Consider the following 23,897-nt stretch of genomic DNA (forward strand, 5'->3'; position numbering starts at 1 on the left):
CAAAGTGAAGGCTCGGGGGCCAGATCCGGCGAAACAAATGATGATTTTCGCTGACGACGCTATACTTTATTTTTCTGATAGTTGCACATACGTGGTCAAGCCAGATGAGACACGAATCAATGACAGCATCCATTTCCTTCGGTGGCATTGAGGAGATGGGAAAAATACAAATCGGACACATCAATAAAATAACACTATGTTGGGCTCTGTAAGATAACCACTCGGAATTGTCTGAAATGGCCCATGAACTACATACACTGACAAGTTCAACAAAACAAACACATACATTACAATGTATACATTCATTAGAGACGCCATTTTCAGTTGGATAGTCGATCAGGGTTACACAACAACACCCACATTTTACGCAGGACACACAAGCTACATCCAGCTAATACATTGCTAAAACACTTGTTTTGGGGTTTGTGTGCGAGCGTGCGTGCGTGCGTGCGCGTGTGTGTGTGTGTGTGTGTGTCTGTGCGCCTGTGCGCGTGCGTGTGTGCGCAAACCAGCTGTTTCACTTGAAATTAGCAATAGTGTGTTTTTCATTTGACATTTTCTATCTGCAACATTTAGTTACTAATCGTCCAAAAATAATAACAGACATCTTTCGATTGCCCACGTCATTGAACCGAATCCTGCAGGAGTTCAAAGGTCAGCTGCGTCATGTGCCGCCACGCTTCCCGGATGTGACGAGACTCGGTGGTGCGCGAGCAGATGGCGAAACGCAGGACAAAGCGTCCGCTCAGATAACAAGGCACCAAGTGAATCTCTCTGTTCTTTGTGATCCTCTTCAGCAGATTCTGGTTCAGCTCATTGGAGCCCTTTGAGGGGTGAAAAACAAAACAAATGATGCGGGCATGTGAAAAAGCAAACTGATCTCACTTCGGATTGACTTGACTTTGCCCGTCATCACGTGCTCAATTCAATGTATGGCTTTGTCACTTGTGCTTCTTCATTGTCAAACCTTGATATCGTACAAAGGACCGACCGACATTCAACCATCTGCTTGTGAGACTTGAATATTCACACCCCACTCACGATCTCCATATCAAATGAATTGCTTAGAGTCCATATCGGTCGAGCCCAATGGGATCGAAAGGTGTCACCCGACGACAGATTTTAGAGGCGGCTGGGCGGCGTTACCTTCAGCCTGAAGCAAACCAGGCCCATGATGACGTCAGCACAGATCTCAAATCTCTGATCTGCTCGTACCAGACTCTCAAACTCCTTGGCCAGACACACTTGCTAAACACACAAACAAGAGGTTTTACCATTGGCTTTAGAACAACAACGCACGTGTTCATCATTTGCAATGGCTAATCTGCAGAGAAACAGGTCCGGTGAGGTGGGTGCAGCCATTGCCGTTTTTACTTGATTAAAACTAATAGTGGCTTTGTGCACGAATGTTCCCACCAGTTAAGGCCCTCAAAAGGCTTCAGACTGGCTCCCTCGTTTGCTGACCAAGCGTTGCGAATAACATTCAAAAACGGCACTCGCTCATGTCGCTATGAAACGAGCAAAATGGCGGTTGCGTCCGTGTTTGCGCTGTTTTGCGTCATCTACAAGTTGAGCGTGTGCAATTCAATCTGGGATAACAGGAAATGACTTACGGCTACAGGGTCGCTGTTCGTTTCAAATAGAGCGTAAACTCAAAACAGAGCCATTTGCTTGACAGAGCAAATGGAGAGGAGGAGAGGAGAGGAGAGGAGAGGAGAGGAGAGGAGAGGAGAGGAGAGGAGAGGAGAGGAGAGGAGAGGAGAGGAGAGGAGAGGAGAGGAGAGGAGAGGAGAGGAGAGGAGAGGAGAGGAGAGGAGAGGAGAGGAGAGGAGAGGAGAGGAGAGGAGAGGAGAGGAGAGGAGAGACAGGCATGGGGGGGCTGGGATGAAACACTACCAAGGGGAAGGAGATGGGCTGAATGAGGGGATGAGGCGGGGCTACGGAAATTCAACTGGAAAAAGAAAGACGAAGAGCAGATGTCATGTCAACTGCTACCAAACTTAATCATTCAACTTCAGAACAGCATTTGGTCAAATAAACAATGCACTTCACCATCAAGCAAAAATTGCTGGCTCTGCCACTCACTGAATGACAGACAACGGGATGTGAGAATGCAGACCATTCTAGCTCCCATAATACTAAATAGGCAAGTGTATCTTCCAGCAAGAAGGACAGAAAGTGCATTGCAATGCTTGCAAATGTGTTCATTTTTACATTTTCAAGTGTAATCTGACGCTTCGTAGCAAAGAAACCAATCCAGGAGGAATGTAAATCAGCTTTTCATGATTCCACAAAGGTCAAAATGAGCTTACATGCTCGCTCACAAGCATCAGTTTGTAGCCTTTCATAAACCAATACACAAACTAAGTGGCGGTAAAGAACTATTATTGATTATGCTGATGAATCCAATTCTCATCCATTCTCTTATGAGGGTGTTTTAAGGGTGCTAATTATTGATTTACATAGGCTTTATTTATCCAGGAAAAAGAATGACCTGGCTGCAGACAGGCGACATTTGTCCGGTTCTTTGCCTGGTCTCCAAAAAAGAATGAAACGGACTCCAAAAGTCGGATTACCTTACGGATATGAGCCTGTAGTCCGTGGAGGCCGTACATGCGAAAGACAAACCACATTTTGAGGGAGCGGAAGCGTCTGCCCAGTGGAATCTGCCAATGCTGGAAGAGAGACAAAAGCACCACATGAAAAACACCTTTGTCTGTTCTTTTCAGTGTCATTTGGTCATCAAAAGAACACCTTCTTCTTACCCTGTAATCCGTCACTAGCCCTGTTGGTGAAAAAGACATCAGTCACTTAGGATACAGTCAATGAATGTGTTTCTCCACCTCACCATCCATAGAAGGTCGTTTTTGATGACATGAGTGTTTTAATAGGTAGCGTGTGTGATGTTAACCTACCTGACTCCTGGTTCTCATGTCTGAGATAGAGCGGCTCCACTTTGAAGGCTCCGATCATGTCTTGCCTCTTCTTCACCCTGTTGAAAGCAAAAAATGCTTCTAACTTATCTTGAATTATCTCAAAAAGCACGTGTTTTTTTAGTGTTCTGCAACCACATGCAGGCAGGCAGGCAGGCAAGCAGGCAGGCAGGCAGGCAGGCAGGCAGGCAGGCAGGCAGGCAGGCAGGCAGGCAGGCAGGCAGGCAGGCAGGCAGGCAGGCAGGCAGGCAGGCAGGCAGGCAGGCAGGCAGGCAGGCAGGCAGGCAGGCAGCCAGGCAGCCAGGCAGGCAGGCAGGCGGGCGGGCAGGCACATTATTGCACCCAGAAACCCGCTGTCAGTACTTATTCCCTTCATTTTCACAATCCTGGTCCTCATTGCACTACAATGAAAATGATCCTTTCCACTCATTGCATACTGTGGCTCCACGTGCAGCGAGGGAGCTCACGTTCCAGCGCACACGCTGCCAGCTGCCACGGCCCTTCTTCTTCAATCATGCCCAAGCCAATCGGGAAGCTCACGTAATCAGCGCTCATGATGATTCATGATGATGAAGGCAGCTCACCACATGGCAGAGCAGTCAAAGTTGACCAACAGCCATTTGTGTGGGTTCAAGTTGAAAGAGTCTGCAAACTGTAACACAGATACAAATAAGAAGTAAGCGTCAGACTGCCGTTTGCTGTCCAAAATGAATCCGTACCATCTGAATGTTCAAAGAGCTTGCCGAGTTTGCTACAGTCGGTCGTTTTGACGTATCGTCAGGCAAAGTAAACGCAGCCTCATGCTCGCTCGCAGGTCTTTACAACCTTTGCTACATTGCTCCTTTGCAGTGAGGCTTTATTCAAAGTGACGCACACACATTGATATATCTTTTTGTTGCCTATCTTTTGCAATATCCTTCCCCTCCCGCACGCAACGCAATAAGAGCCGGTGTAAGAAGAAAACAATCCCCGGTGGCAATCAATCCACAAAGGCGTTTTGCTCTCCCCACTGACACTGTACGTACACCTACAAAATAGAACGGCTCGTATACGGTCGGTGTCTATGCTCCTTTTCAAAAACAAGCCCCTCCGTTGTTGAAACACGCGTGTCGAACAAACAGTGCTATATAAAGGTCGAACGCCGCCCCAGGAAATGAATCCGACCTTATCGCTGTGTTTCGACGCAGCTCGGCAGCAGCCTTGACCGTGGACGACACTGCCGATGAGTACGCTCTCTGAGGCTCCTCCTATTTCACATTAGCAATCAAGCGTTTGCTTTCACCCACGGGATGGCGGCGGCCCACGCAAGTCGCTGCCGAACTATTGCATGCGTATTTTGCGCAGCGGTCTTTACGTACCTCGATGCCATTCAACAATGGCCGAAATTCTGGACAGATAAACGCACTCCCAGCATACGCGGCATCAACATGCATCCACATGTTGTGCTCGTTACCTGCAGCAGCCAACAAACGACAATGTTATCGATCACGTGCGTTCAATGTGTTTACTCGCACCGCGACAATAACACAAGTGTATTGGCGACACCTGCGCAATCAAATACGATGGAGCGAAAAACGGTGCCAATGTTTCCAAATGGAACTTTACCAATTCGATACCGTAATTTGTCAAACCAATACCTCTTTGTCAGAAAATGACGACTCTTGTACTGGACATATTTCACTTTGGAGAAGGTACTGAACGCGTTACAGTGAGCAAAACAAAACGAAATTGTAATTACTTCCGAGGTAACTTACATATAGGCCCCAGCTGAGAAATATCATCAAACGCACATGACGCAGTGGTGCCAAGCGTTGCACAGAACTGAAAGGCACAAAATGACATTTGAACATTGGGTGCGAGCTTAACATACACCTCAGCATGTGCATGCTTCTGAATAGCCTTTTCAGCAGTTTTTGGATACGTTTGATTTTCAACTTGAGGTCATAGCGTAGTAGTAGATATCAATATCATGTGACACAGTAGTAAATCATGAGGAGTCAAAAAACGTGACAGATTTTGTTCAATCGTGCCACCATTTTGCCTTACGAGTGAGCCAGCCAGCAACGTGACCGGCAAAACTACTAGTGGGCATTTTGGTGCTACTAGTTGGGTTCAGAAGGCTACTAGAGTGTCCTCGTACAAGTGTGCGTCTTACATAGAAAGGGATGAGTCCTGCTTCTTTGTCCTTTTCCACTATTTTCTTGAGCAATTCACCCGTGACGGCGTACGTGCGGCTGTCTGTGGGGATTTTCTTCATGGTCACGCCTCCGATCAGACCTGCTCGCTCCACAGACGAATGAGACTGCGCAGGAGAAATGTGCAAACAATGAAAGAAAGGATTAACAATAAATTCATCTTTGACAGTTAAAAGCTGAACACGAACGAATGAATGAATCGAACAAATTCATCAATGTATTGGCTCCAATGACATCATATAGCTCGCTCGCTCGCTCGCGCGCTCGCTTACTTGCTCGGATGTATATGCCACCAATTTGATGAGGATTTCAGGTTCAGACTTTTCAGGGTCCATGGACTGGACTCGACGGACAGCTTTACAACGTGCGGCGAGCAAGGACATGAGGGTCGCCTCGCTGGCCGTGCCCTGTCAGAGACAAGTAGAAGTTTGAAATTTGCACCCTGATGATGCAATAGCCATTTCAAAAATAAACTTGACTAAAATGCGAAAAAAAACAACAACTTTGAAGTACAGCAACGGTTTGAGCGATTTTTCTTGTCTCAGGAACATTTGGGAAAATTCCCACGCACCAATGCGATTGCAGGTGATCTGCCCAACGTCTGGGGAAACGTTTGCCTAAGAACAACATTTACTGCCTTCATAAACACTCGCAATTCTTTCCCACTCTGTCGCTTTCAGTTGTATGGCATTCCTGGAGAGTACGGACTTATACTACACAAACCTTTAATAATCAAACTGTACAAAAGATGCAACTGTGCACTAATCATCAAAAATGTGAGTGTTTTTCTTTTGAGGACTGTCGATCCCTAGGCAACCATTCATACTAACATCCACAGTCAAATTAGAGCGCTCGTGTAATAAAACATGTTTTGGATTTGTCAGATGGACCTGGAAAAAACAACACACACACACACACACACGCGCACACACACACACGCAATCAGATGGGTCCAAATTGAAACGAGCTAATACTCAACGGTGAGGCGCAAGTGCAAAGCATGCTGCTCACGCACATACGTTTCTTAAAGACATCACGAGAGCTTTTTCAAGCTATCACCGTCACCGCGCTGTTAATGAAGGTTTCAAAAGAATTGGATGTCAATGTGTTGGTTGTCACGACACTCATTAACTCTGCTGTTTGTGAGAAGAGGCCATTTGTTGCCATAGTGAGCTGAGATGCCGTGCTGAAAAAAAGAGCAGCAAGACCGACACAACAATAACAGGATGAATCAAATCAGCCAGCGCACGCGCACGTACTTCCTCACACACAGGTGGGCAGAATAAAAGGGGCGTGCAGCGATCCATCAGCGTGCAATCTCGTGCTTCATCATGAAACCTCTCTCTTTCTCGCCGTCTCTCACACAAACACAGACGCACTCACACACAAATGCACACGCACGCACGCACGCACACACACAGCATCCTTCAGTGCTGCTTTTGTGTTGAGTCACTCACTGAAGCATTAGTTAGAGCACACCAATGAAACGCAGAACAATGTCACTGACGTCTCAGCTTGCCTACGATCCATCCACACATTAAAAAGTAATATCCTGCCCATTTTTAGCCGCCGTGTACCAGTTCCATCAACAAAGGATAAATCAATAGACAATAGACTTAAAGGATCACGCAGGAAGCTCGAGCGCAAATGACGAGTAACTAAACACGAGGTCTTCCGTCAGGCAGGGTGTGACAGCAATACAAAGAAGCGCTCGTTTAAATCATTATTCCTCTCATATGATCCGTTTTGATCGAAACAACCCAGAATACTTATTTGACGGTGCGGCAAAGCGAGCGCAACAGCAGACGACCTCCGACAGCTTCCCCCGCTCGGCCGACGATTTTGTGGAATTTATACGATACGATTTATAAGATTCGGTCCTTTGGGGAGGCCGTTCGAAAAAGCCAGTCAAAACCTGGAAGTTCAAATAAATATCACGTGACGACATTCTCCCATTTGAAAACCGTGTCCCTTCCAGGCCTTACACAACTGCTCGGTGCGGCAAAACAGACAACTTGATTGCTGGACCCGCTTTCTTAGTGGATGTTTGTGACGGAGAGGGCATGACCTTTGAAAAAGCCACGTAGGCATCACCCGCCTTCCCGGTGGCCGGCCACAAACTACCTTTCGGGAGCATGGACAACGGCCATAAGCTTCAAACGTTTAGTGCTCGCATGCGTGCCACAGCAATTCTGGGAGAATTCCTTTACCTGGATGACACCTCCTCCGTGACCACAAGTTCCGGCTAGGAAAGACTCTGGCAGCTGCAGCATCTTCCCCAGCCAGTCTAACATCACTGTCTCCAGCTCGGTGCAAGCTGGGCTGGAAGCCTGGACGCGCGCACAACCATTTGCAAGGGTCAACATGGAGAAAGATGAGCCTGAGCGTTTTGGTTATTGTTACCCAAGAGAATCCAATGCAGCCAATGGCTCCGCACAGCATATCTGCCAACATGGCAGGGTAGGAGGACGCTGCGGGGAAGTACGCATAGAAGTATGGACTGTGCCAGTGGGTAATCTGGAAGGAAAAGTAAAGGGAAGATCACCGATTCAATGACACAGATGGCTGCCGTTTCAACCAGAACAGCCAGTGCTGTGGTGCTGGCGCAATGGAATTGGATTTTGCTCTTCAAATGGCCCGATAAACATCGGAAACAACACTCCCCCCGGGCGGCGCATTGCGGGGTTTTGTGTATTTTTAGACATTTCGACAAATGTGTTTTCTTGTCAGTGTGTCGCAACGGTAGTGGCATTTCCTAAAACATGGCTGTGTTTCTAGATCCTGAAAAGCGCAGCAGCCTGGAGCCTATCCCAGCTGAACTGGGTGTCAGCCAGTCACATCGCAGTATTATTTTGTATTATTTATTTGTATTATTTTGTATTTTTGCAATTTCACAGTCCGTACAAACGTTAGAAGGGAATGAGGAGAAGAAGTGGAAAAAGGTTTACCCCAGGCATTATGACCCGCTCCACATCCTTCATGATCTCCTCATAGGTCTCTGGTTCTAGCGGCGCCTCCGTCGGGATTAAGGATCGAAGATATCCCGGCTCTACGTCCGGATAGACCGGCCGCTGCTCCACGTTCTCCAAATAGTCGGCTACAAAGTCGACCATCTCCTTTCCTCGACGCCGGAACTCCCCTGCGTTCATGGTACGTCTGTTTGACAAACGCAACATTCAAGTCCCAAAGCATTTTTGATGGGCATTCATGGCTCCTTCTCTGGAAGTATGGTGAAGTACCATGCAGGTCACTGCAGATCTTTCAGCATTTGTGAAGAACGCCAGTTCCTTTTTCTTCAAGAGTACCTGGTTTTCTCCATGCCCAAGTATGGGGGGGGGGGGGGGGGGGGGGATAAAGAAGCCCACTGCTCGAGGCAGCGGCGGTTCTTCACCAAACGACTCACTGAGCGAGACTATTTCAGCAAACATCTTTGCAACAAATGCTGACGTAAAGCCAATATTTGCTGTTTGCAAGCATTCGCCACTCAGTGAGGTATCATCCATCTTAAGAGGATCTGTCTTAATCTTTTCAGTTTTTCACTTACTATATTGAATTCATTTTTAAATCAGTACATTTGTTGAGAAGCACAAATTGGTCACATTCTTAGCAAGCTGTGTATTGCTGAAGGCGACGCAAATAATGGTCACTTTCCAAAATGGATATCATATTGTGGTTGTATTTGCAGCCGTGGACAAATGGAACTCGTATTGAGAAGATTTTTTTCCAATCATCTTACTTGCTGCATAAGGTTAAACTAAATCACAAAGTAATACTCGAAGAATAAAAACCATAGCTTCAGTATCGGAGTGATAAATGGTTTCAAAATATACGTAGATGAAAAAAAGGATTTTTGCTCAACTCTACTTACAATAATCATCATGTGTCCAGAACCTACCTGTTGTGTCTATTTCACTATCATAAGGAAAGCAAACAAATTCGGGTTTTTTTTTTTTTTTTTGCGTGTGTGTGATCATACCATTGACAACTTTACATTCCGGATCGCAAACATAATTTCAAAAAAATGTCACAAAAGCATGCAATGGCAAATGAGCAAACCTTGCTTTCGACTTTTGCGTTGTGGTGCAACAAGTGTCCTTCACCCTTTCTCCATTTGAGAGGCCATTATTATCCTTACACTAATCTGAAATAGGATTACAAATGCGTGCGCCCGCGCGTTCATATGTTTTTGCATGGCGTGCGCCTATGTAAGTGGGTTTGTGACGTACGTGTGCGCGCGTGTACTCACATTTCCAGCACCAAAAGCTCCAAAAGTGCTAGATTGTGGCTCTCTTCCTCGCCTTTTGTTCTTCTAAAAATGACAAATGTATAGTTTTTAGTGAGGATGGTTTTGAGTAGGCGGGTGGCTGTGTAGTGGAGAGGACAAGATAGATTCTCTTCTTTTATCTCGCCACTCTCCACTCCCACCCGCAGTGAGCTAGCCAATAGCAGGTGGGCTCTAATGGTAGGGGGAAGAAAAGGGGGGAAAAAAAAGGAAAAAAACCGATCACAAGCAGATCCTGGAGCAACGTCATAGTTGACCTTTACCAAACGCGCGTTAGCGTTCAACCATGCTTACTTAGCAAACATATTAAAAACCTGATAAATAAGACAACGTGATGATCACATGATGTCATTATTAATGTGCTCTATGGAAATCATTATTCAAGGTTTGACTTGTTAGTAGGCATTTATTGACTCATTCAAAAGGTAAAGGGCAATCTTTCAGTACCTTTGAACTGTGTGAGGGAGGGGTAGGCTTAAACTTTGAAAGAAACCTCTCAGTAGATTCCGTCATCTGAGGTAATGTCACGTCTCCGGCTTGCGTGGTTTATTCTGGTTTCACTGGTCGTCACTGATAATAATTGTTACATCGTCATGAATGACAGCAGCAAAATGGAGTTCAGACAAGTCTGCAGAAACATTTCATCCATAAAGCAAGATTGAACCAAACTGACTGGGCGAGCTGTCATTATTGGAAGGAAGGAAGGAAGGAAGGAAGGAAGGAAGGAAGGAAGGAAGGGAGGAAGGAAGGAAGGAAGGAAGGAAGGAAGGAAGGAAGGAAGGAAGGAAGGGAGGAAGGGAGGAAGGGAGGAAGGAAGGAAGGAAGGAAGGAAGGAAGGAAGGAAGGAAAGAAGGAAGGAAGGAAGGAAGGAAGGAAGGAAGGAAGGAAGGAAGGAAGGAAGGAAGGAAGGAAGGAAGGAAGGAGAATCTTATAGCTTGCCAAATCGATCTCCAAACTTTAAAGACTACTTAGCCCCAAATCGACAATTTTTTTGGGCTTATAGCATGAACTAGTTTCTACTAATGCTGTCAATGTGTCCTTGTCATTATTTGTTATTTTATTTTATGTTTTTTTTTTATTATTATTTTATTTGTTGTGTTATTTATTCGTTCTTTATTCAGCACGCTGTTGTTTTACTTGATTGTCTATTGTGTGCCATGTCTTGTCACCGTGGGATGGCGGGGAACGAAATTTCGGTTTCTTTGTGTGTTTTTGGCATGTGAAGAAATTGACAATAAAGCTGACTTTGACTTATTTGGACATTTTCAAACAACGAGGCATAAGCAGGAATTGTTTTGAGCAAAGTGGGATCTCTTTGAAAATGTCAACGTATTCCCCCCTACTTAGAACCGTTTACAGCCATTACTTTTACGCTCTCGTAAAAAGTTGATAAGATATCTTTACTTCTGCATACGTAATGAACATGAATACCTTTGACATCCGAGGGGGAAAAAAAATCCCGGAGCTGTTCCTCCCAGTGGCATTATGGGAATAATGCCAAATGGAAAAAAAACAAACAGCAGGCCTACAGTTAAGGGTGGCCTGATATGTTGTCCTTAGACTAGAGACGTGTTCCTGACTTCTGCCACAACTCGCATATGTTTCCATTGTATTGGCATCCACCTTATTCTTGAAGTCTCGTGAAGCGTCCAGGTGCTATGTGTTTACCTTGCAATGGGAAGTGGCTGCAAACAGCTACGTCTGCTTAAGTCGTGATTCGTTCCCCCCAGAAACTCTGTAAAAAGTTGTTTCTATTTATTTGACATGAATGTTGCATGGCAATTTCAATGGTTTAAAAAAAACCCGCTGCATTTCCCCTTAACAAAAAAGTACAGACAAAAGCGGCGGGGATCAGTTGAGCATCGTCGAGTCGGCGTACGGTTGAAATCTTAACCCCAGCCATCCCTCGTCATCAGAGCTGTGTGGAAGAGATGTCGCGTCCCCCGCTGCCGGTATTTGCAAAGCTACCAAATACGGTCTTCTCATCAGAGTTTGTTCAAGGGCATAAATGTTGCATTCACCTGTACGTTCACCGTACAAACGCCTGGAGGGGACGTGCCACCCGGAAGCCACCCCGATGAACCCTGACGTCCGTGAAGGGCATAAATGTTGCATTCACCTGTACGTTCACCGTACAAACAAACGCCTGGAGGGGACGTGCCACCCGGAAGCCACCCCGATGAACCCTGACGTCCGTGAGCGTTTGCTCCCTTGGCACTGGCAAGTGTTTTCCCCTGGCTGCTCTTCTGGCCTTGGTCTGATTGGCACACATCCCACAGGGGAGCGGTATTATTCATTTAAGGCAGACTACGTGCTCGCAAAGTCAAAAGCGCTTGATATACTCTGTATTGGGAGGGCTCCTAGGACTACAGTTTCCATTCAAGGAAAATGAATTGGATGCGGCCGAGTGTAGCTCCCAGAAAAGGGCGTCACTCGGTTTGGGGGGACTGGGGAAGGACCTGGAGCTGTCATCTATGGAGGCCTGGTTCAGGGGCGGCGGCGGCAAAACAACAGAAGAGGCCTCGTTCCTGGCCAAAGCCTCGCCGGAGCACTGCTGCGTTGGCCACGGACCGTTACACCAGCAGTCCTCTCGCAAAATGTCCGGCAGCAAGGCGCTGGTCTGGCCACCGGCGGGGGGGGGACAGGGGCGGCCAGAACACGAGGGCAATGCGGGGGGAGGTTGAGGTAGCGGAGCCTGAACGACTGCGTGCCGATTGCTCTCCGTCTCTTGCAGACACTGAATCGGACCTGCTGCGGTGCGGGGGGAAACGGAAACAGGGAGAGTTGTCATTTGATGAGGCCCGACCCGAGCCAAGGGTGTCATGCTTGCTTCACTCCGCTGCACGCTTAACCAGTGGACTGTGTGGCTTTTATTGCGTGCGTTTGATGACCGACCTCATGAAACACGTGTTCAATCCATCGATGTCCTTGTTACAGCATTTTGTTGTAAGCCATCATCAATCTATTATTGGGGGGAAAATGCAAACACGCACACCTCACCTCGTCTCGTGTCGCTGATTAATGGTCTGAGCCTCCGAATCAGCCCTCTTTGGTGCCTGAGCTCTGAATGGAGACGGGCGATCTCAGAATGCAAAGTCTCGTATGCCTGCTGCATGCTCCTCTCCCTACAGACACGCACAGAACATTTGTTTTCAACACTCTTGCGGTAACGCTCATCATAATAATAATCATGATAGTGCTATGGGAGTGAAGAGATGATTCCAGGTTTTGAGTTGGATTTTTACGGTTCCATGGCAAACAAGACAATGTACTCGGTTGACTGTCCCGTCCGTCTAGCCCTTTGTGATTTCTCATGAAACGCTGTTGAAAACAATGCTTTTTTGGGACGCTCCAAACATGCATGCAAACTCTTGAAACTTGCCACAGATCAAGCCTGGGAAAGTATTAGTAGTAGTTTATTGGGTGAATTTCGAACAAAATGTCTCAGTCGCCCCCCACCCCCCCAAAAGCAAAGCATCTCGTAGTCAGAGTCAATGGGGTTTGTTTGTCATCGATGAAAAGCTTCAGGTGTTGAGAAGGACTACATTAGCAAGTGAGCGAAGCGCTGATGCAGTATTAAGTGAGTACAAAGCAGGACACTGGGGAAATGGCAGCATTCGTGCACTTTTGACCTCTCTAGGAATGGTTTACAGTTTACACCAGGGATCCCCAACCACCGGGCCGCGGACCGGTACCGCACAGGAAAAAGAAAAGGGGGTCAGGGTTAGGGTTAGGACTGACGGGCGGACGGACGGAAAACCATTTCCGTCTAGCCTAAATGTTTTTTTAACTTTGCGGTCGGCAAAACGGTGGCGATCAGTGACGGGACCATTTGGTTAACTGGAACGGAAAGCCCGCCTCTGCTTACTCGCTTGATGCATATTCTTTCCAGAAAGTGTCCATTGCGATGTGGTTAAATACCATATACTGTATTAAAATGGAAAAACAAAGTAAAAATGACATGAAACGAGTTTCTTTGAAAGACTTTGGTAAATGTTTGCTTATTAGAGCAAGTGCCAGGGTAAGGTCGTGATGAAATATTGTACCTGGGATTGTGTTCCGAGTTTGGTCCGTTCAGGTCACACAATTCGTCCTATAATGGAGCAAAGTAGAGATTCCTTCAACATTTCAGCAGAAGCTGCTTCAGACTCATTGAGGGAAAAGGATTTCATTATCCCTCCCTCCCTCCCTCCCTCTCTTCTCTCTTACCCCTCTCATTTCCAGTTGCTCGCTGTGTTTCAGGGACAAGCGGTCCAGCTCCTCCTGAAGTTGAAGGATTTTTCGCTGAGCGCTGACACAGTCCATCTGCCAGGAGTCCTGAGGACTGTTCAAGCTCTTCATGACTGTACAAAAATATCCACATTCATTGTTCTACACAAATATTAGGTGGATACATAAGTAGCTGGAAGCGCTCAAGTTCATTCTAATCACTTTGGGTTTGCTTGTCTCATTAGGGATAGAGGGGGATCTGTTTTGGAGGACCATGATTTGACATTTGATAAAGCAGAAGGTCAGAGCTACACTATATGACTTTTTAAAATGTGTAACCAGGATAGATCAATGAACACAATAACGATACAGTAAATCTTTGTTTGAACCGTATCACTTGCCTCTTTCATGTTAAAAAGTCCATTTCCGCAGGTATCATTCCTGCTGATTTGGTATTTTAGCCCTAATATCGGTATCATTTCGGAAGTGGGAAATCTAGTCCGAATAACTATTAGGGGGAGAGTCCGAAAGGTTGGACCCAAAGACTTGCTCAAAGGTGGACTTAACACCTTATGGAAATGACGGCACTTTTAAATTTCGTTGTACAAGTGAGACAATGACAATAAAGATCTATTCTCTATCGATATATTCTATTATTTCTGGCTTGGGCCAACAAACCTTGGCTGGTCTCCATCTCGGTCCTCAGCTGGAGCAGCTCCAGCTCTTTGCTTTGAAGCTGCTCTGTCAGGAGCCTCTCGCTCTCACTCTTCTCCTTTTTCTGAGGAGACATAGGCAGAACAGAATTGAAGAGAAGAGAAAGGGTGCAGCCAACACCATCCGATTCTCAAGTTGGCCACGTGTTACGGCTTTGATTTTCGAGATGTTGCTTCATTCGGGATTGAAAAGAAAAAGAAAAGAAACTACTACATGTCTGCAGTGGTAGGAGTAGGGGAGGCTGTTGCACAATACGCAACCTACAAAATAAATGTATCACTGCCCTTGCCCCCCCCCCCACCCCACCCCCATCCAATACACACATGGACAAGTTCTAGGGTGACTCCTGTTAATGATCATCAAAAAAGAAAAAATACCAAGTAGACTGTCAACCCTAGTCATAACAGATGATACTGACCCTTCCAGGTCTTGCACTCACTGCTACTTGAGCACCGAGAGCCACTCCAGCACTGGTATTAAAGTCCACCTTCCTATATCTTCTGTGATTCCTTTTTGAAGAGGCAGCTAACGGTTCAACAATTGAAACAATTCAATTGAATATACTGCCAAGGTTTTGTCCTGTTTTTTGAGCCTACCATTACTTGTTCAATGAATGGCACAAAGTGCTTTGGAGGTACTTCTCCAACAAAATAATGAGAGCGATGATATGTTGCACAAGAGTATGGAGGAGGGAATGTTCCCCACACCAGCGCCATGAAGAATGAAAATAATCATGTTTGCAAGATCTTTGTACTGGGATTAAGAAATGCAATATTTCTTGAACCAGGAAAACGCACCAGCTTGTTTAGCTCCATCTGCAGGTCCTCCTTTTCAATATATATACCTCGATATGCGCTGAAGGCCTTGTTGACATATTGGGGACCCTCTGAAACCTCTGGCCGGAAGAGCTAGAACAGTGATGCAAGGATGTTAAAAAAAAAAAAAAAAAAAGCTGATGAGTTCACATATTAATGAATCAACCACCTCCCACCACACCCTATCCCTTCTACAGTAATGAATGAGACTGTTGAAGGGAGATTTGTCACTTTGACTGAAGGTTTACAGTGGTCTTTGATGGGGAAGGGTTTTTGTTTTGTTACTATTTTGATTTTCAATGGCTTGGCTCTGAGAGTTAATTCAAACTTGATCAAGTTCAACTTTAAACAGCTTTGCTTTGAAAGTATGATAACGTAATGGAAGTTTTTTGCCACAAAACAATTTTGGATGCTTATTGTATTTTAAAATTCAGCTTAACTCCCAATGATTTGAGGCGAAACGATCCACCTCTTTGCAAGTCTAACTTCAACCTTGCCTTATATCATACCTTATCCTCCAGCTGCTTAACTCGTTTCCTAAGGAAAGTGTTATCTTGCTCAGTCTCTCTCAGGCGCTTTTTGATGTCCTCATAGGCTGTGACCAAGGCGAAATGAGAAGCTACAGATTCATCGCCGGCACACACCGATACAGGGCTCTCTCCCGCAGCCGTGTCGGCCGTCTCGTGTTTGAGGATGCAGATGTCATCATCCACAGCCTGATGTTCCATGGCTGTGAAGCAGATTGAAGACCTGTGGGATTAGAATACAGAGACTCTTTCAAAGACAAAAACAAAACATTCAGAGGAAGAAATTGTGCCTGCGTCTCCTGCACAGAAAACACCGCAACAACAACATACTATTTACCGGAGGTGGCCATTCCGCCCCAAGGACGGGATGGACCACCATTTTGAGGACGGACGAGAAAGTTAAAAAAACAAAACAATAAAAGGATGGACTGAGGACGGACGGAAGTGTAATCATCTCTAGCCGGTTCAATCCTCTCACATTTTGGCACCACAGGTTGAAATGGGCATAGGTAGAGATGTCCACATGCATTTTGAGGGTGGTTGATCCCTGTTATTTTGACAATGTCTGTACAATGATTTCCAATGGGGAAATTGTGATCGCTTCCCTCAGTGACGTCATCAACAAGACAGGAAGGAGGGGGGGGGGCGCCATATTCATTAAAAGTGGGCGTTTCTGAAGGCATTCGTTTTTTCATTATTTCTCCAAAATGAATGGATGAAATAGAAAATGCTATTCTTTTACATTTTCCTGATCACAAGATACATAGACGCGACCAATTACTGAAAACTGAACCATCACCGCTTTTGGTTTGTTTTCATTTTCCCGAGGGGAGGCTGGCCTGACCGCAGTCAAAAATTCGACTTCCCACCTTCCGCGATTGCAGCATCAGCATTGGAAACAGAGAAGCGATAACTTGGGAACATGCTATCGGGACAAATTAGATAAGTCCGCGGACTTTACATTCGCGAAGTACGTTTCCCGCTTAAGATTGAAAGTATTACCCAATAACCAGGACTCTATAGATAATGTAAAGCGTTTGAGATCGTACCAGCTGCGCTAGCGTTATGCTAACGTCTTTTGGCATTCAGCAAAGGCAACCATTAGTTTGAAGCACACGACTTACTAACCGTGTTAAAAGGCTGTCCTCAGTTAGAGGTCTGGTGTCCACGATTTATAACGGATAGCAGCCGCGGTTTTTGCCAGGAAAAACTGGAAGGCGACGCTGGACACTGGAATGTTGACAGCGCAGACAGACGAGAAAACAAAAACTTCCGGGAGTGACGTCACACAAGAAATATTTCAAAACAAAAGCACTTTTATTTTTTTTAAAGAAAATCGATCACTGCTCTCTCATTCCTGGGTTAATAAAGACATTCGTTTCGTTAAAGAACGGTTGTATAACGATGGTGGTGACTTGCACTACGAAGGCTTTATCTCCAAATGATTAGATTTAAAGAAAAGAAAGCAGTGTTTTCCATCAGGATTACTTCATTTTATGAGGGGCCACTAGGTGGTGCCAAATCCCATTACTAATACAGATCGATTCAAGTACAGCGGTGCCTCTACTTACGTTTCAAACCCGACCGCGGAACATTTCTTCAGTTCTATGTTTGACACTTACTGGAAGTTGTGCTTACAAGTTCTGAGTTCCTAAATAAATATTTAAAAAAAATAATCATCAAGAAACGAGACCGTCGCCATGGAAACGAAAGCCAGTTTAAAGGCTGCTTTTGTGTGTCACGTGAGGGCCGTCGGGTCGCTTCGGAAATGACGTCACGTTGCCAAAAATCCGGTCGTAAAAACGATCTTCGGAGGACGCAGCCTGTGAATTTGGACACAGCAAGTGTCGTGAGGACAGGTCACATTGGTAGAGTTTTGTAATCTTATGAGCGTACTACATTAATGGAGGCAACAAAAACAGGTAGTCGTTTTTTGGCTATTTTATACGTTACATTATTCGCACGATGTTTACCAAGCGTTTATGCCGCTATTTACTACCAGCAAATAGTAGCGTCCGTGTAGTTGATTACTTAAAGCAGGATAACCAACCCGTATTAAAATGGTACTTCATATTTCAACTTAATGGAGCGGTCTGTGGAATGCAGTTCGTGCAAAGTGCGAATGATCTAATATTTAAACAATACGAACTGCAACTAAATCTCGTTAGTAACAGAAGCCAATGTATTTTTTTTTTATATATTTTTTTTTGGGCCTGTTTCAGAGGAGATCCACTTAAGACATGTGGAGACAGATGTGCTCATTCCCAAAATGATGAGAGAGAAAGCCAAGGAGCGCTGCTCTGACAGGGTCGAAGGTGTGTGTTGTATACACTCACGCGTGCATGCGTGGGTATACGTGTTGACGTCTCAATCCGTGTGTGTGCGCGTGTATACACATATACATACATACACACACACACACGTATACACACACGCACTGACAGCGTGTGTTGGTGAGCCAAGTATTGTTTCAGAAACAGACTACCTTGTACGTTTCACTGGCGTAAAGTCGCTGAGCATAGGCAATCCTTGTATCATGGGATGCGGGAGAGGCACCGGTTGATTAGATTGATGAGATTAGTCGCACTCTCCTGCTCTTCTAAATTGCTTTGGTTTCCTAGATGCGTCCTGATGAAAGTGCCACTGTAATAACCAGACTGATTTCACTGATGAATGTATTTATAATGTTGCTTGTTTAGAGAGGATATAGATTTGTCTTTTTTCACCCTGGTCAAAAGTTGCATTTTCCTTCATGTGGTATGCTGCATACCAAATCGAATAAGAGTCATCCTTTTATTCCAATTGAAAGCAAGTATGCTTTGAGTTGCAGTCTGCAGATGTTGTGTGCAATGTCATTTTTGTTCAATTCAAACCAAATTTTATGCTTGAGTCTTGTTGATCAAAAAGCTTAGTGAGTGTGTGTATGTGTGTGTATGATGAGAAGGGAGGATGCCGTCAGCGCTATTGTGAGGACCACGTGCTTTCTTACCAGATGTTAAGATGAAATCGCACAAAACTGTCTTCATATCTTCAGATGTTACTTTTCCAATGCATCTAGAAAAGATCCACTGCCTGAGTATAAAAAAAAAAGGCCCATATACCTGTGACATTTGGGGTTAAAGGGCTCTTTCCCTCTTATGCCCCACTCAGACATGTTTTCTTCTGTCCAGCTTTCAACCACTGTTGCAAAGATTCCGGCTTCTTCATGGTGTTCAAGTGTCGAGAGGAGAACGCTGCCTTGAAAGACTGTCTGACACGCCAGTGAGTACTTAACAGTTCAAACTGTGCTTATGTTGTATGGTGTCATTTTGCACATTTACACTTTCAATGCAAAGGACTTTCTTTCACTTGTTCATAAGAACTATGACATTGTCATGAATATATGATGTGTTGCAACTTTTGTCTCTCACCAGCTACAAAGACCCTGACTTTTTTCAGACGTGTAAGCAGGAATACATCCAGGAGAAAATGGAGTTTGAGCGGACGGGGATCCCTGCAAAGAACAGACGGCAAAAGCTCCCAACAAGCATGTAACCGTGACAACACATTTGCCCCCCCCAAGCATGTAACCGTGACAAGACGTTTGCCCCCCTGCCCCACCACCACCACCACCACGTTTCCAACTTACATAGAAAAAAAATAACTACTGAGATTTGATTGTCTTGTAATTAAATTTCTCAAAATGTTCAGATTTATTCTTATGTTATTGTTCAAAGCGAAAGTAAGTTGAAATGACTACTAGGGGTGGCAACGCATGTTCGCGGTCGAAGGGAGAAGACGACGACGACAAGAGGAACCGAGAAGGAGAAGGCCACGATGATGAGCGCCAGTTCAGAACAACGGACTGAAAAGCTTGGACCAATCATAGTTCACTGTCAATCAAAGAGGAGACCAATCATTCCATACTCGTCATTAAAATGTGATTCCTTTGATGATTTCATTTCAAATTGCCGGACAGCACTAGTTTATAGCGACAGAGAACATACGGTCCAATTGACAAAGAATTTCTCGCGACAGGACTTGCGTGGGGCGCTCGCATTGCATATGTGAAAAAGCAAATATTAGAAAGCGGAGAGTACAGGAGAAGGGTATAAAGACCCCATTGGTTGTCACTTGAGGGCTCTGGCCCACATAATTAGAAGCTTTATAAAAGTATAGCAGAAAAAGAGGCAGCAGCCCACCAAAAGAATTGCTCGCCGAGGAAAGAAAATTACTTTTCCCCTCTGCCCCCTTCAGCAAGATGAGGCAGCATTAGTGAAGGAGGTCTTCTTCACCTGGCAGGCAGGCAGCCGGGCAGGCAGGCAGGCAGGCATCCGAGGACTTTTGTGGCGGCGGGAGTGAAAAAGCACAGCGTTGCACTCTTCTTGTTTCTCCCATTCATTAAGCCAGCAGACCTTTGACCATGCGACAATGACGCAGCTTTCGCCCCTCGTTTGATGCTCGTCCTGATGAAGAGGGAATTTTGAATAGGAAGGAGTTGCGTATAGAAGCCAAAGAGAACATCTTGTCTTTTCAAGTTTCCCTACCCCCAGCTTTTTCTCCCAAATCTCATCCTCTCTCGGCGTCTGCTCGCACGATTGTCTGAGTGCAGTTAATTATCCAAAAGGAAAAGTTTGTACCTGTTGAAAAGCTATCCTTGGGTCGTTAATGCCGACAAAAAAGCATCCGTATAGCGGACACCACATGCTGTGGGAGCCTTTCAGATACGGCTCTAATAAGAATGCAGCGAGCTGAAAGCTCTTCTAAAGGCGCACGAGCGAGAAAAAGCTCCGTATGAGGGAGGAAAGAAAAGAAGGGGAGGAAGACATTTTTTACCTTCCCTTCTATAATTACTACAAATGAATAAAAGGCCGAAGAAATGGACATAAAGACTTTCCATCATGACGAAAAAAAAACGACTAGTGAAGGAAAAGCACAAGATCGTTATTTCCTTTTACTGGATAAAAAGAGATTTTTTTTTTTTTTTTACAACATCATGGCAGTAATAAGGCATTTGTGTGTGGCCATACCTGTGTACAATGACATTTGTGGGTTTCAAATGTACAAAAGCACTGTTCAAGAGATCCATTTGTGTCTTCTTTATATGCGTGCTTCACTTGAATACTATTTTTGGATGACGACTTACGTCTCCGACTTCACTCTCAACCATTTCAGGGCCTAATTGAATGAATCTGACTATTAAATCATTGAGGACTTGAATTTGTTGACGGTTTGATAAAGCCGAAAGCTGGTTCCCATTCTCTACGCTTTAGCTTGATGGCGGCTTGGAGCTGCTTGCCACGTACGGCAGCACGCCGCACGTGACACTCGGACTCCCGCGGTAAGCCACGGCGGAAGGCCACCGCCAAAGAAAGTTGGTTCCGAAAAGAAAGTCCGCATCTACAATGTGGATTTGGTTTGGCCTTTCCTCGGACGCCGTTGTTATATGGCAACGTGACGAATTTGTTTAATGGCTACCTCCAAGCTAACGCAGCCCACAGTCACAGTCATTTAACACGGGTGGAAAGAAGGAAGTGACTTATTACCTCGCTAAAGCAATTCTTTCCATCAACAGTGGCAAACGAGGCCTTTTGAAGACGAGCATTACGAGGCCCCTGTGTCATTCTCCACCATTGCCATTCCACGCCACGCCTGTCCTCTGACAATATGACCCGCATGACCGCAGTAGGACTAAAATAATGGAACTCGACAATTGGACTCGTCTGCCGCATTGTGGGGGCAGCGTAAGAGGGAGGAAGGAATATGCCAGTATCTCGAGGGAGGAATATGCCAGTATCTCCTATGTCAAGGCACACCTGCACCTGCTGAAGAAACTCAACATGATAGAGACAACCACCCTCCTCAAGTCGCTCACAGAAAAATACCAGGACCGGACCTGCCTGGGAATGGTACGGCACAGAACTTCAGTTGCAGTATGCCTCTTCCTTATATTTTGACCGTTTGAGGAGTGCAGCAAGGTAACCAAAAACAAAGTTCTCAGAATGCAGCCGTAAACTACAACCCTGATAGTAGACTTTTACACTGTCAAAAACAGCTGTTACATATTTGAAAACAAATTGGATGTATTTGCATTCTAATGACGAGAAATGAAAATTGAGCGTTTCATTAGGTAAAAAAAAAAAAAATGGAATTGTCCTATTGAGGTTTGATCTTTTGTCGCAACAAGAACCGATTTGAGTTCAATGAGACTTTCAAGCACTTATCAATTCAGACGGCAATTCCAGAACTTCTACGCAAAGCAGATTAATTAACTTCAAGGCTAATACAATACATCTGAACCGTAAACATCTCACAAATTACCTCAGGGGAAGTGATTACAACTGTGGAAAACAATAAATCTATCAATGAATCTAATGAAGCTTAGGCCATGTCAGTGGAGTTTGCTTCTCTTTGCTGTCTGTGGAATGTCAGGGGTTCATTGTTCAAATGTTAATCACAATGTGATACCACAGTCAGCATATTTTCCGATAAGGGGGAGGGGGGGGGGGCACAGTACGCTGATGGACTTGCCTGCCGATGAGAAAAGACACCAAACAGATCACATACCAGTGAGAGTTTTTGCCCAGCGAAGAAGGAAACGCTATATTTGAGGATTTAAACAGAAAAAAACCAAACAAAAAAAAAACACTTCAAATTTTGCACCCACATCAGGCTTGGCAAAAATCATCATTATTATATTAGTGAATTTCAAATTCGGCGTAGCTTTGACTTTAAAGCTGCCCAAACATGACCCACACAATACTATAATGTCCACACAAGTGATTTTCTTTCGGTCTTCTTACTTATCTACACTATGTCCCAGATGTATTTTATTTAGCCGTACCATCAACATTCTACTATGAAGAGTAAAGCATCATTTTGCCAGGCAAATTGTATTAGGATTTAGTTGAACTTTTCCAGGAGTCGGTTATGACATTTTCTAAAATAAAAAATGACCCCGTTTTTGCATTCAGTTACTCTTGTTGACGGTACGTGTATCACTAAAAGAAATGTTGTGTTTTTCTTCATTGGTACATGACATCAATTGAATACATTTCATTGAAAAAGTATTGTAAAAGAGCAAAATTCCCTATTAAATGACATCTTAAAACATAGTGAAAGTCTCATTAATGTCTCTGATAAGAATGGATGAGAAGTAGTAGTAGCGACCGAGCGAGCCTCAATGTGATGCAGATGATTCTCCTCTCCTCTCCTCTCCTCTCCTCTCCTCTCCTCTCCTCTCCTCTCCTCTCCTCTCCTCTCCTCTCCTCTCCTCTCCTCTCCTCTCCTCTCCTCTCCTCTCCTCTCCTCTCCTCTCCTCTCTCCTCTCTCCTCTCTCCTCTCTCCTCTCTCCTCTCTCCTCTCTCCTCTCTCCTCTCTCCTCTCTCCTCTCTCCTCTCTCCTCTCTCCTCTCTCCTCGCCCCTCCCCACAGAAGCGCTGATAATGGGCTGCTTCCATGGGAGCCGGGACCACAATGACAGAGCCGCTGATCCCGTCCAACACAATTTAATGTCAAAGACCGTGAACTCTATTGAACCATTCTATTTAATAGCATTTATTCTCATTTGCTGATGTGCTAACAGGACAGGTGGAAAACATCTCTAGGTAAGTTTCCTTATTTTACTTTTGTATCGATTGATATTATTTCACACATTGGTCATCAATTTCATCATTTCAAAACACGTGGAATATAACTTACATTTTTTGTTTTTTCTTTGCAAAACTTGACGTTTGCTTGTTTGTTTGTTTGTTTGTGTTTGTTTAAAAATATTTGACAAGACAGACCGATCGATGTAGGTTTTCTTCCACGTACGGTACGGCTGTCTGGTCGATGGAACATCACAGGTTTCTTCAAACGGAAAAATAATTGCCTATTTTCCTTTTTCACATCAGGCAATCCCCTTGGGAGCCACCTAGAATGGCATCAGAAAATGAACGAATCAAAAATCATTAATTGAATGAATAATTTGGGGATTTGCGGCGGCAGTACACAATTCCAGCAGGGGCTCTCATAGGGGTACGTGAAGGTACTTCGAGGGCTACGTGAGATTTGAAAATAGATTTGAAAAGTAGCACCCAAACAAACAAACAAACAAAAAGAGCTTGATCGCACCAATTTCCTCCCTGCCACCAAGAAGAACAAAAATCTTTAGTGAATCACAAGCCCAGTCGGTGTCTTCAGAATTGAAAATGCTCAGTTTTAGTTGAGTGCAGCAGTGCCATATTGTAATTGTTGACACTT

The 23,897-nt window shown here is 44.9% G+C and overlaps 3 protein-coding genes across 10 annotated transcripts; 1 reads left to right on the forward strand and 2 right to left on the reverse strand.

Annotated features, from left to right (window-relative positions):
• Nucleotides 1-41: 41 nt before the first annotated feature.
• Nucleotides 42-10,992, reverse strand: ddc (dopa decarboxylase). 8 transcript variants are annotated; one of them, XM_049730411.2, is made up of 15 exons: nucleotides 9,858-10,992; nucleotides 9,375-9,437; nucleotides 8,077-8,267; nucleotides 7,532-7,645; nucleotides 7,339-7,458; nucleotides 5,401-5,535; nucleotides 5,089-5,235; nucleotides 4,688-4,754; nucleotides 4,292-4,386; nucleotides 3,518-3,585; nucleotides 2,916-2,992; nucleotides 2,766-2,785; nucleotides 2,577-2,675; nucleotides 1,147-1,248; nucleotides 42-824 (listed from the first exon to the last, which is right to left on the reverse strand). In XM_049730411.2, the coding sequence occupies exons 3-15, from the start codon at nucleotides 8,239-8,241 to the stop codon at nucleotides 624-626; spliced, it is 1,410 nt and encodes a 469-aa protein (XP_049586368.1). In that variant the 5' UTR covers nucleotides 8,242-8,267; nucleotides 9,375-9,437; nucleotides 9,858-10,992; the 3' UTR covers nucleotides 42-623. The 8 variants fall into 8 exon arrangements, 7 of the variants coding, with proteins under 7 accessions (XP_049586368.1, XP_049586366.1, XP_049586365.1 ...); XM_049730409.2 differs by having other exon boundaries at nucleotides 8,077-8,284; XM_049730408.2 differs by adding an exon at nucleotides 9,185-9,269 and having other exon boundaries at nucleotides 8,077-8,284; nucleotides 9,375-10,992.
• Nucleotides 10,993-11,148: 156 nt separating this feature from the next.
• azi2 (5-azacytidine induced 2) lies at nucleotides 11,149-17,322 on the reverse strand. Its single transcript, XM_049730415.2, has 8 exons — nucleotides 16,804-17,322; nucleotides 15,658-15,898; nucleotides 15,131-15,241; nucleotides 14,298-14,397; nucleotides 13,620-13,753; nucleotides 13,457-13,503; nucleotides 12,411-12,535; nucleotides 11,149-12,161 (listed from the first exon to the last, which is right to left on the reverse strand). Exons 2-8 carry the CDS (start codon nucleotides 15,874-15,876, stop codon nucleotides 11,734-11,736), a joined length of 1,164 nt encoding a protein of 387 aa, XP_049586372.1. The 5' UTR covers nucleotides 15,877-15,898; nucleotides 16,804-17,322; the 3' UTR covers nucleotides 11,149-11,733.
• Nucleotides 17,323-17,436: 114 nt separating this feature from the next.
• Nucleotides 17,437-19,607, forward strand: cmc1 (C-x(9)-C motif containing 1). The gene is made up of 4 exons (XM_049730416.1): nucleotides 17,437-17,597; nucleotides 17,898-17,990; nucleotides 18,846-18,936; nucleotides 19,089-19,607. Exons 1-4 carry the CDS (start codon nucleotides 17,579-17,581, stop codon nucleotides 19,207-19,209), a joined length of 324 nt encoding a protein of 107 aa, XP_049586373.1. The 5' UTR covers nucleotides 17,437-17,578; the 3' UTR covers nucleotides 19,210-19,607.
• Nucleotides 19,608-23,897: the final 4,290 nt, after the last annotated feature.

This window comes from Syngnathus scovelli, chromosome 9 (genome assembly GCF_024217435.2).
Source record: "Syngnathus scovelli strain Florida chromosome 9, RoL_Ssco_1.2, whole genome shotgun sequence".
Classification (NCBI taxonomy): Eukaryota; Metazoa; Chordata; class Actinopteri; order Syngnathiformes; family Syngnathidae; genus Syngnathus; species Syngnathus scovelli.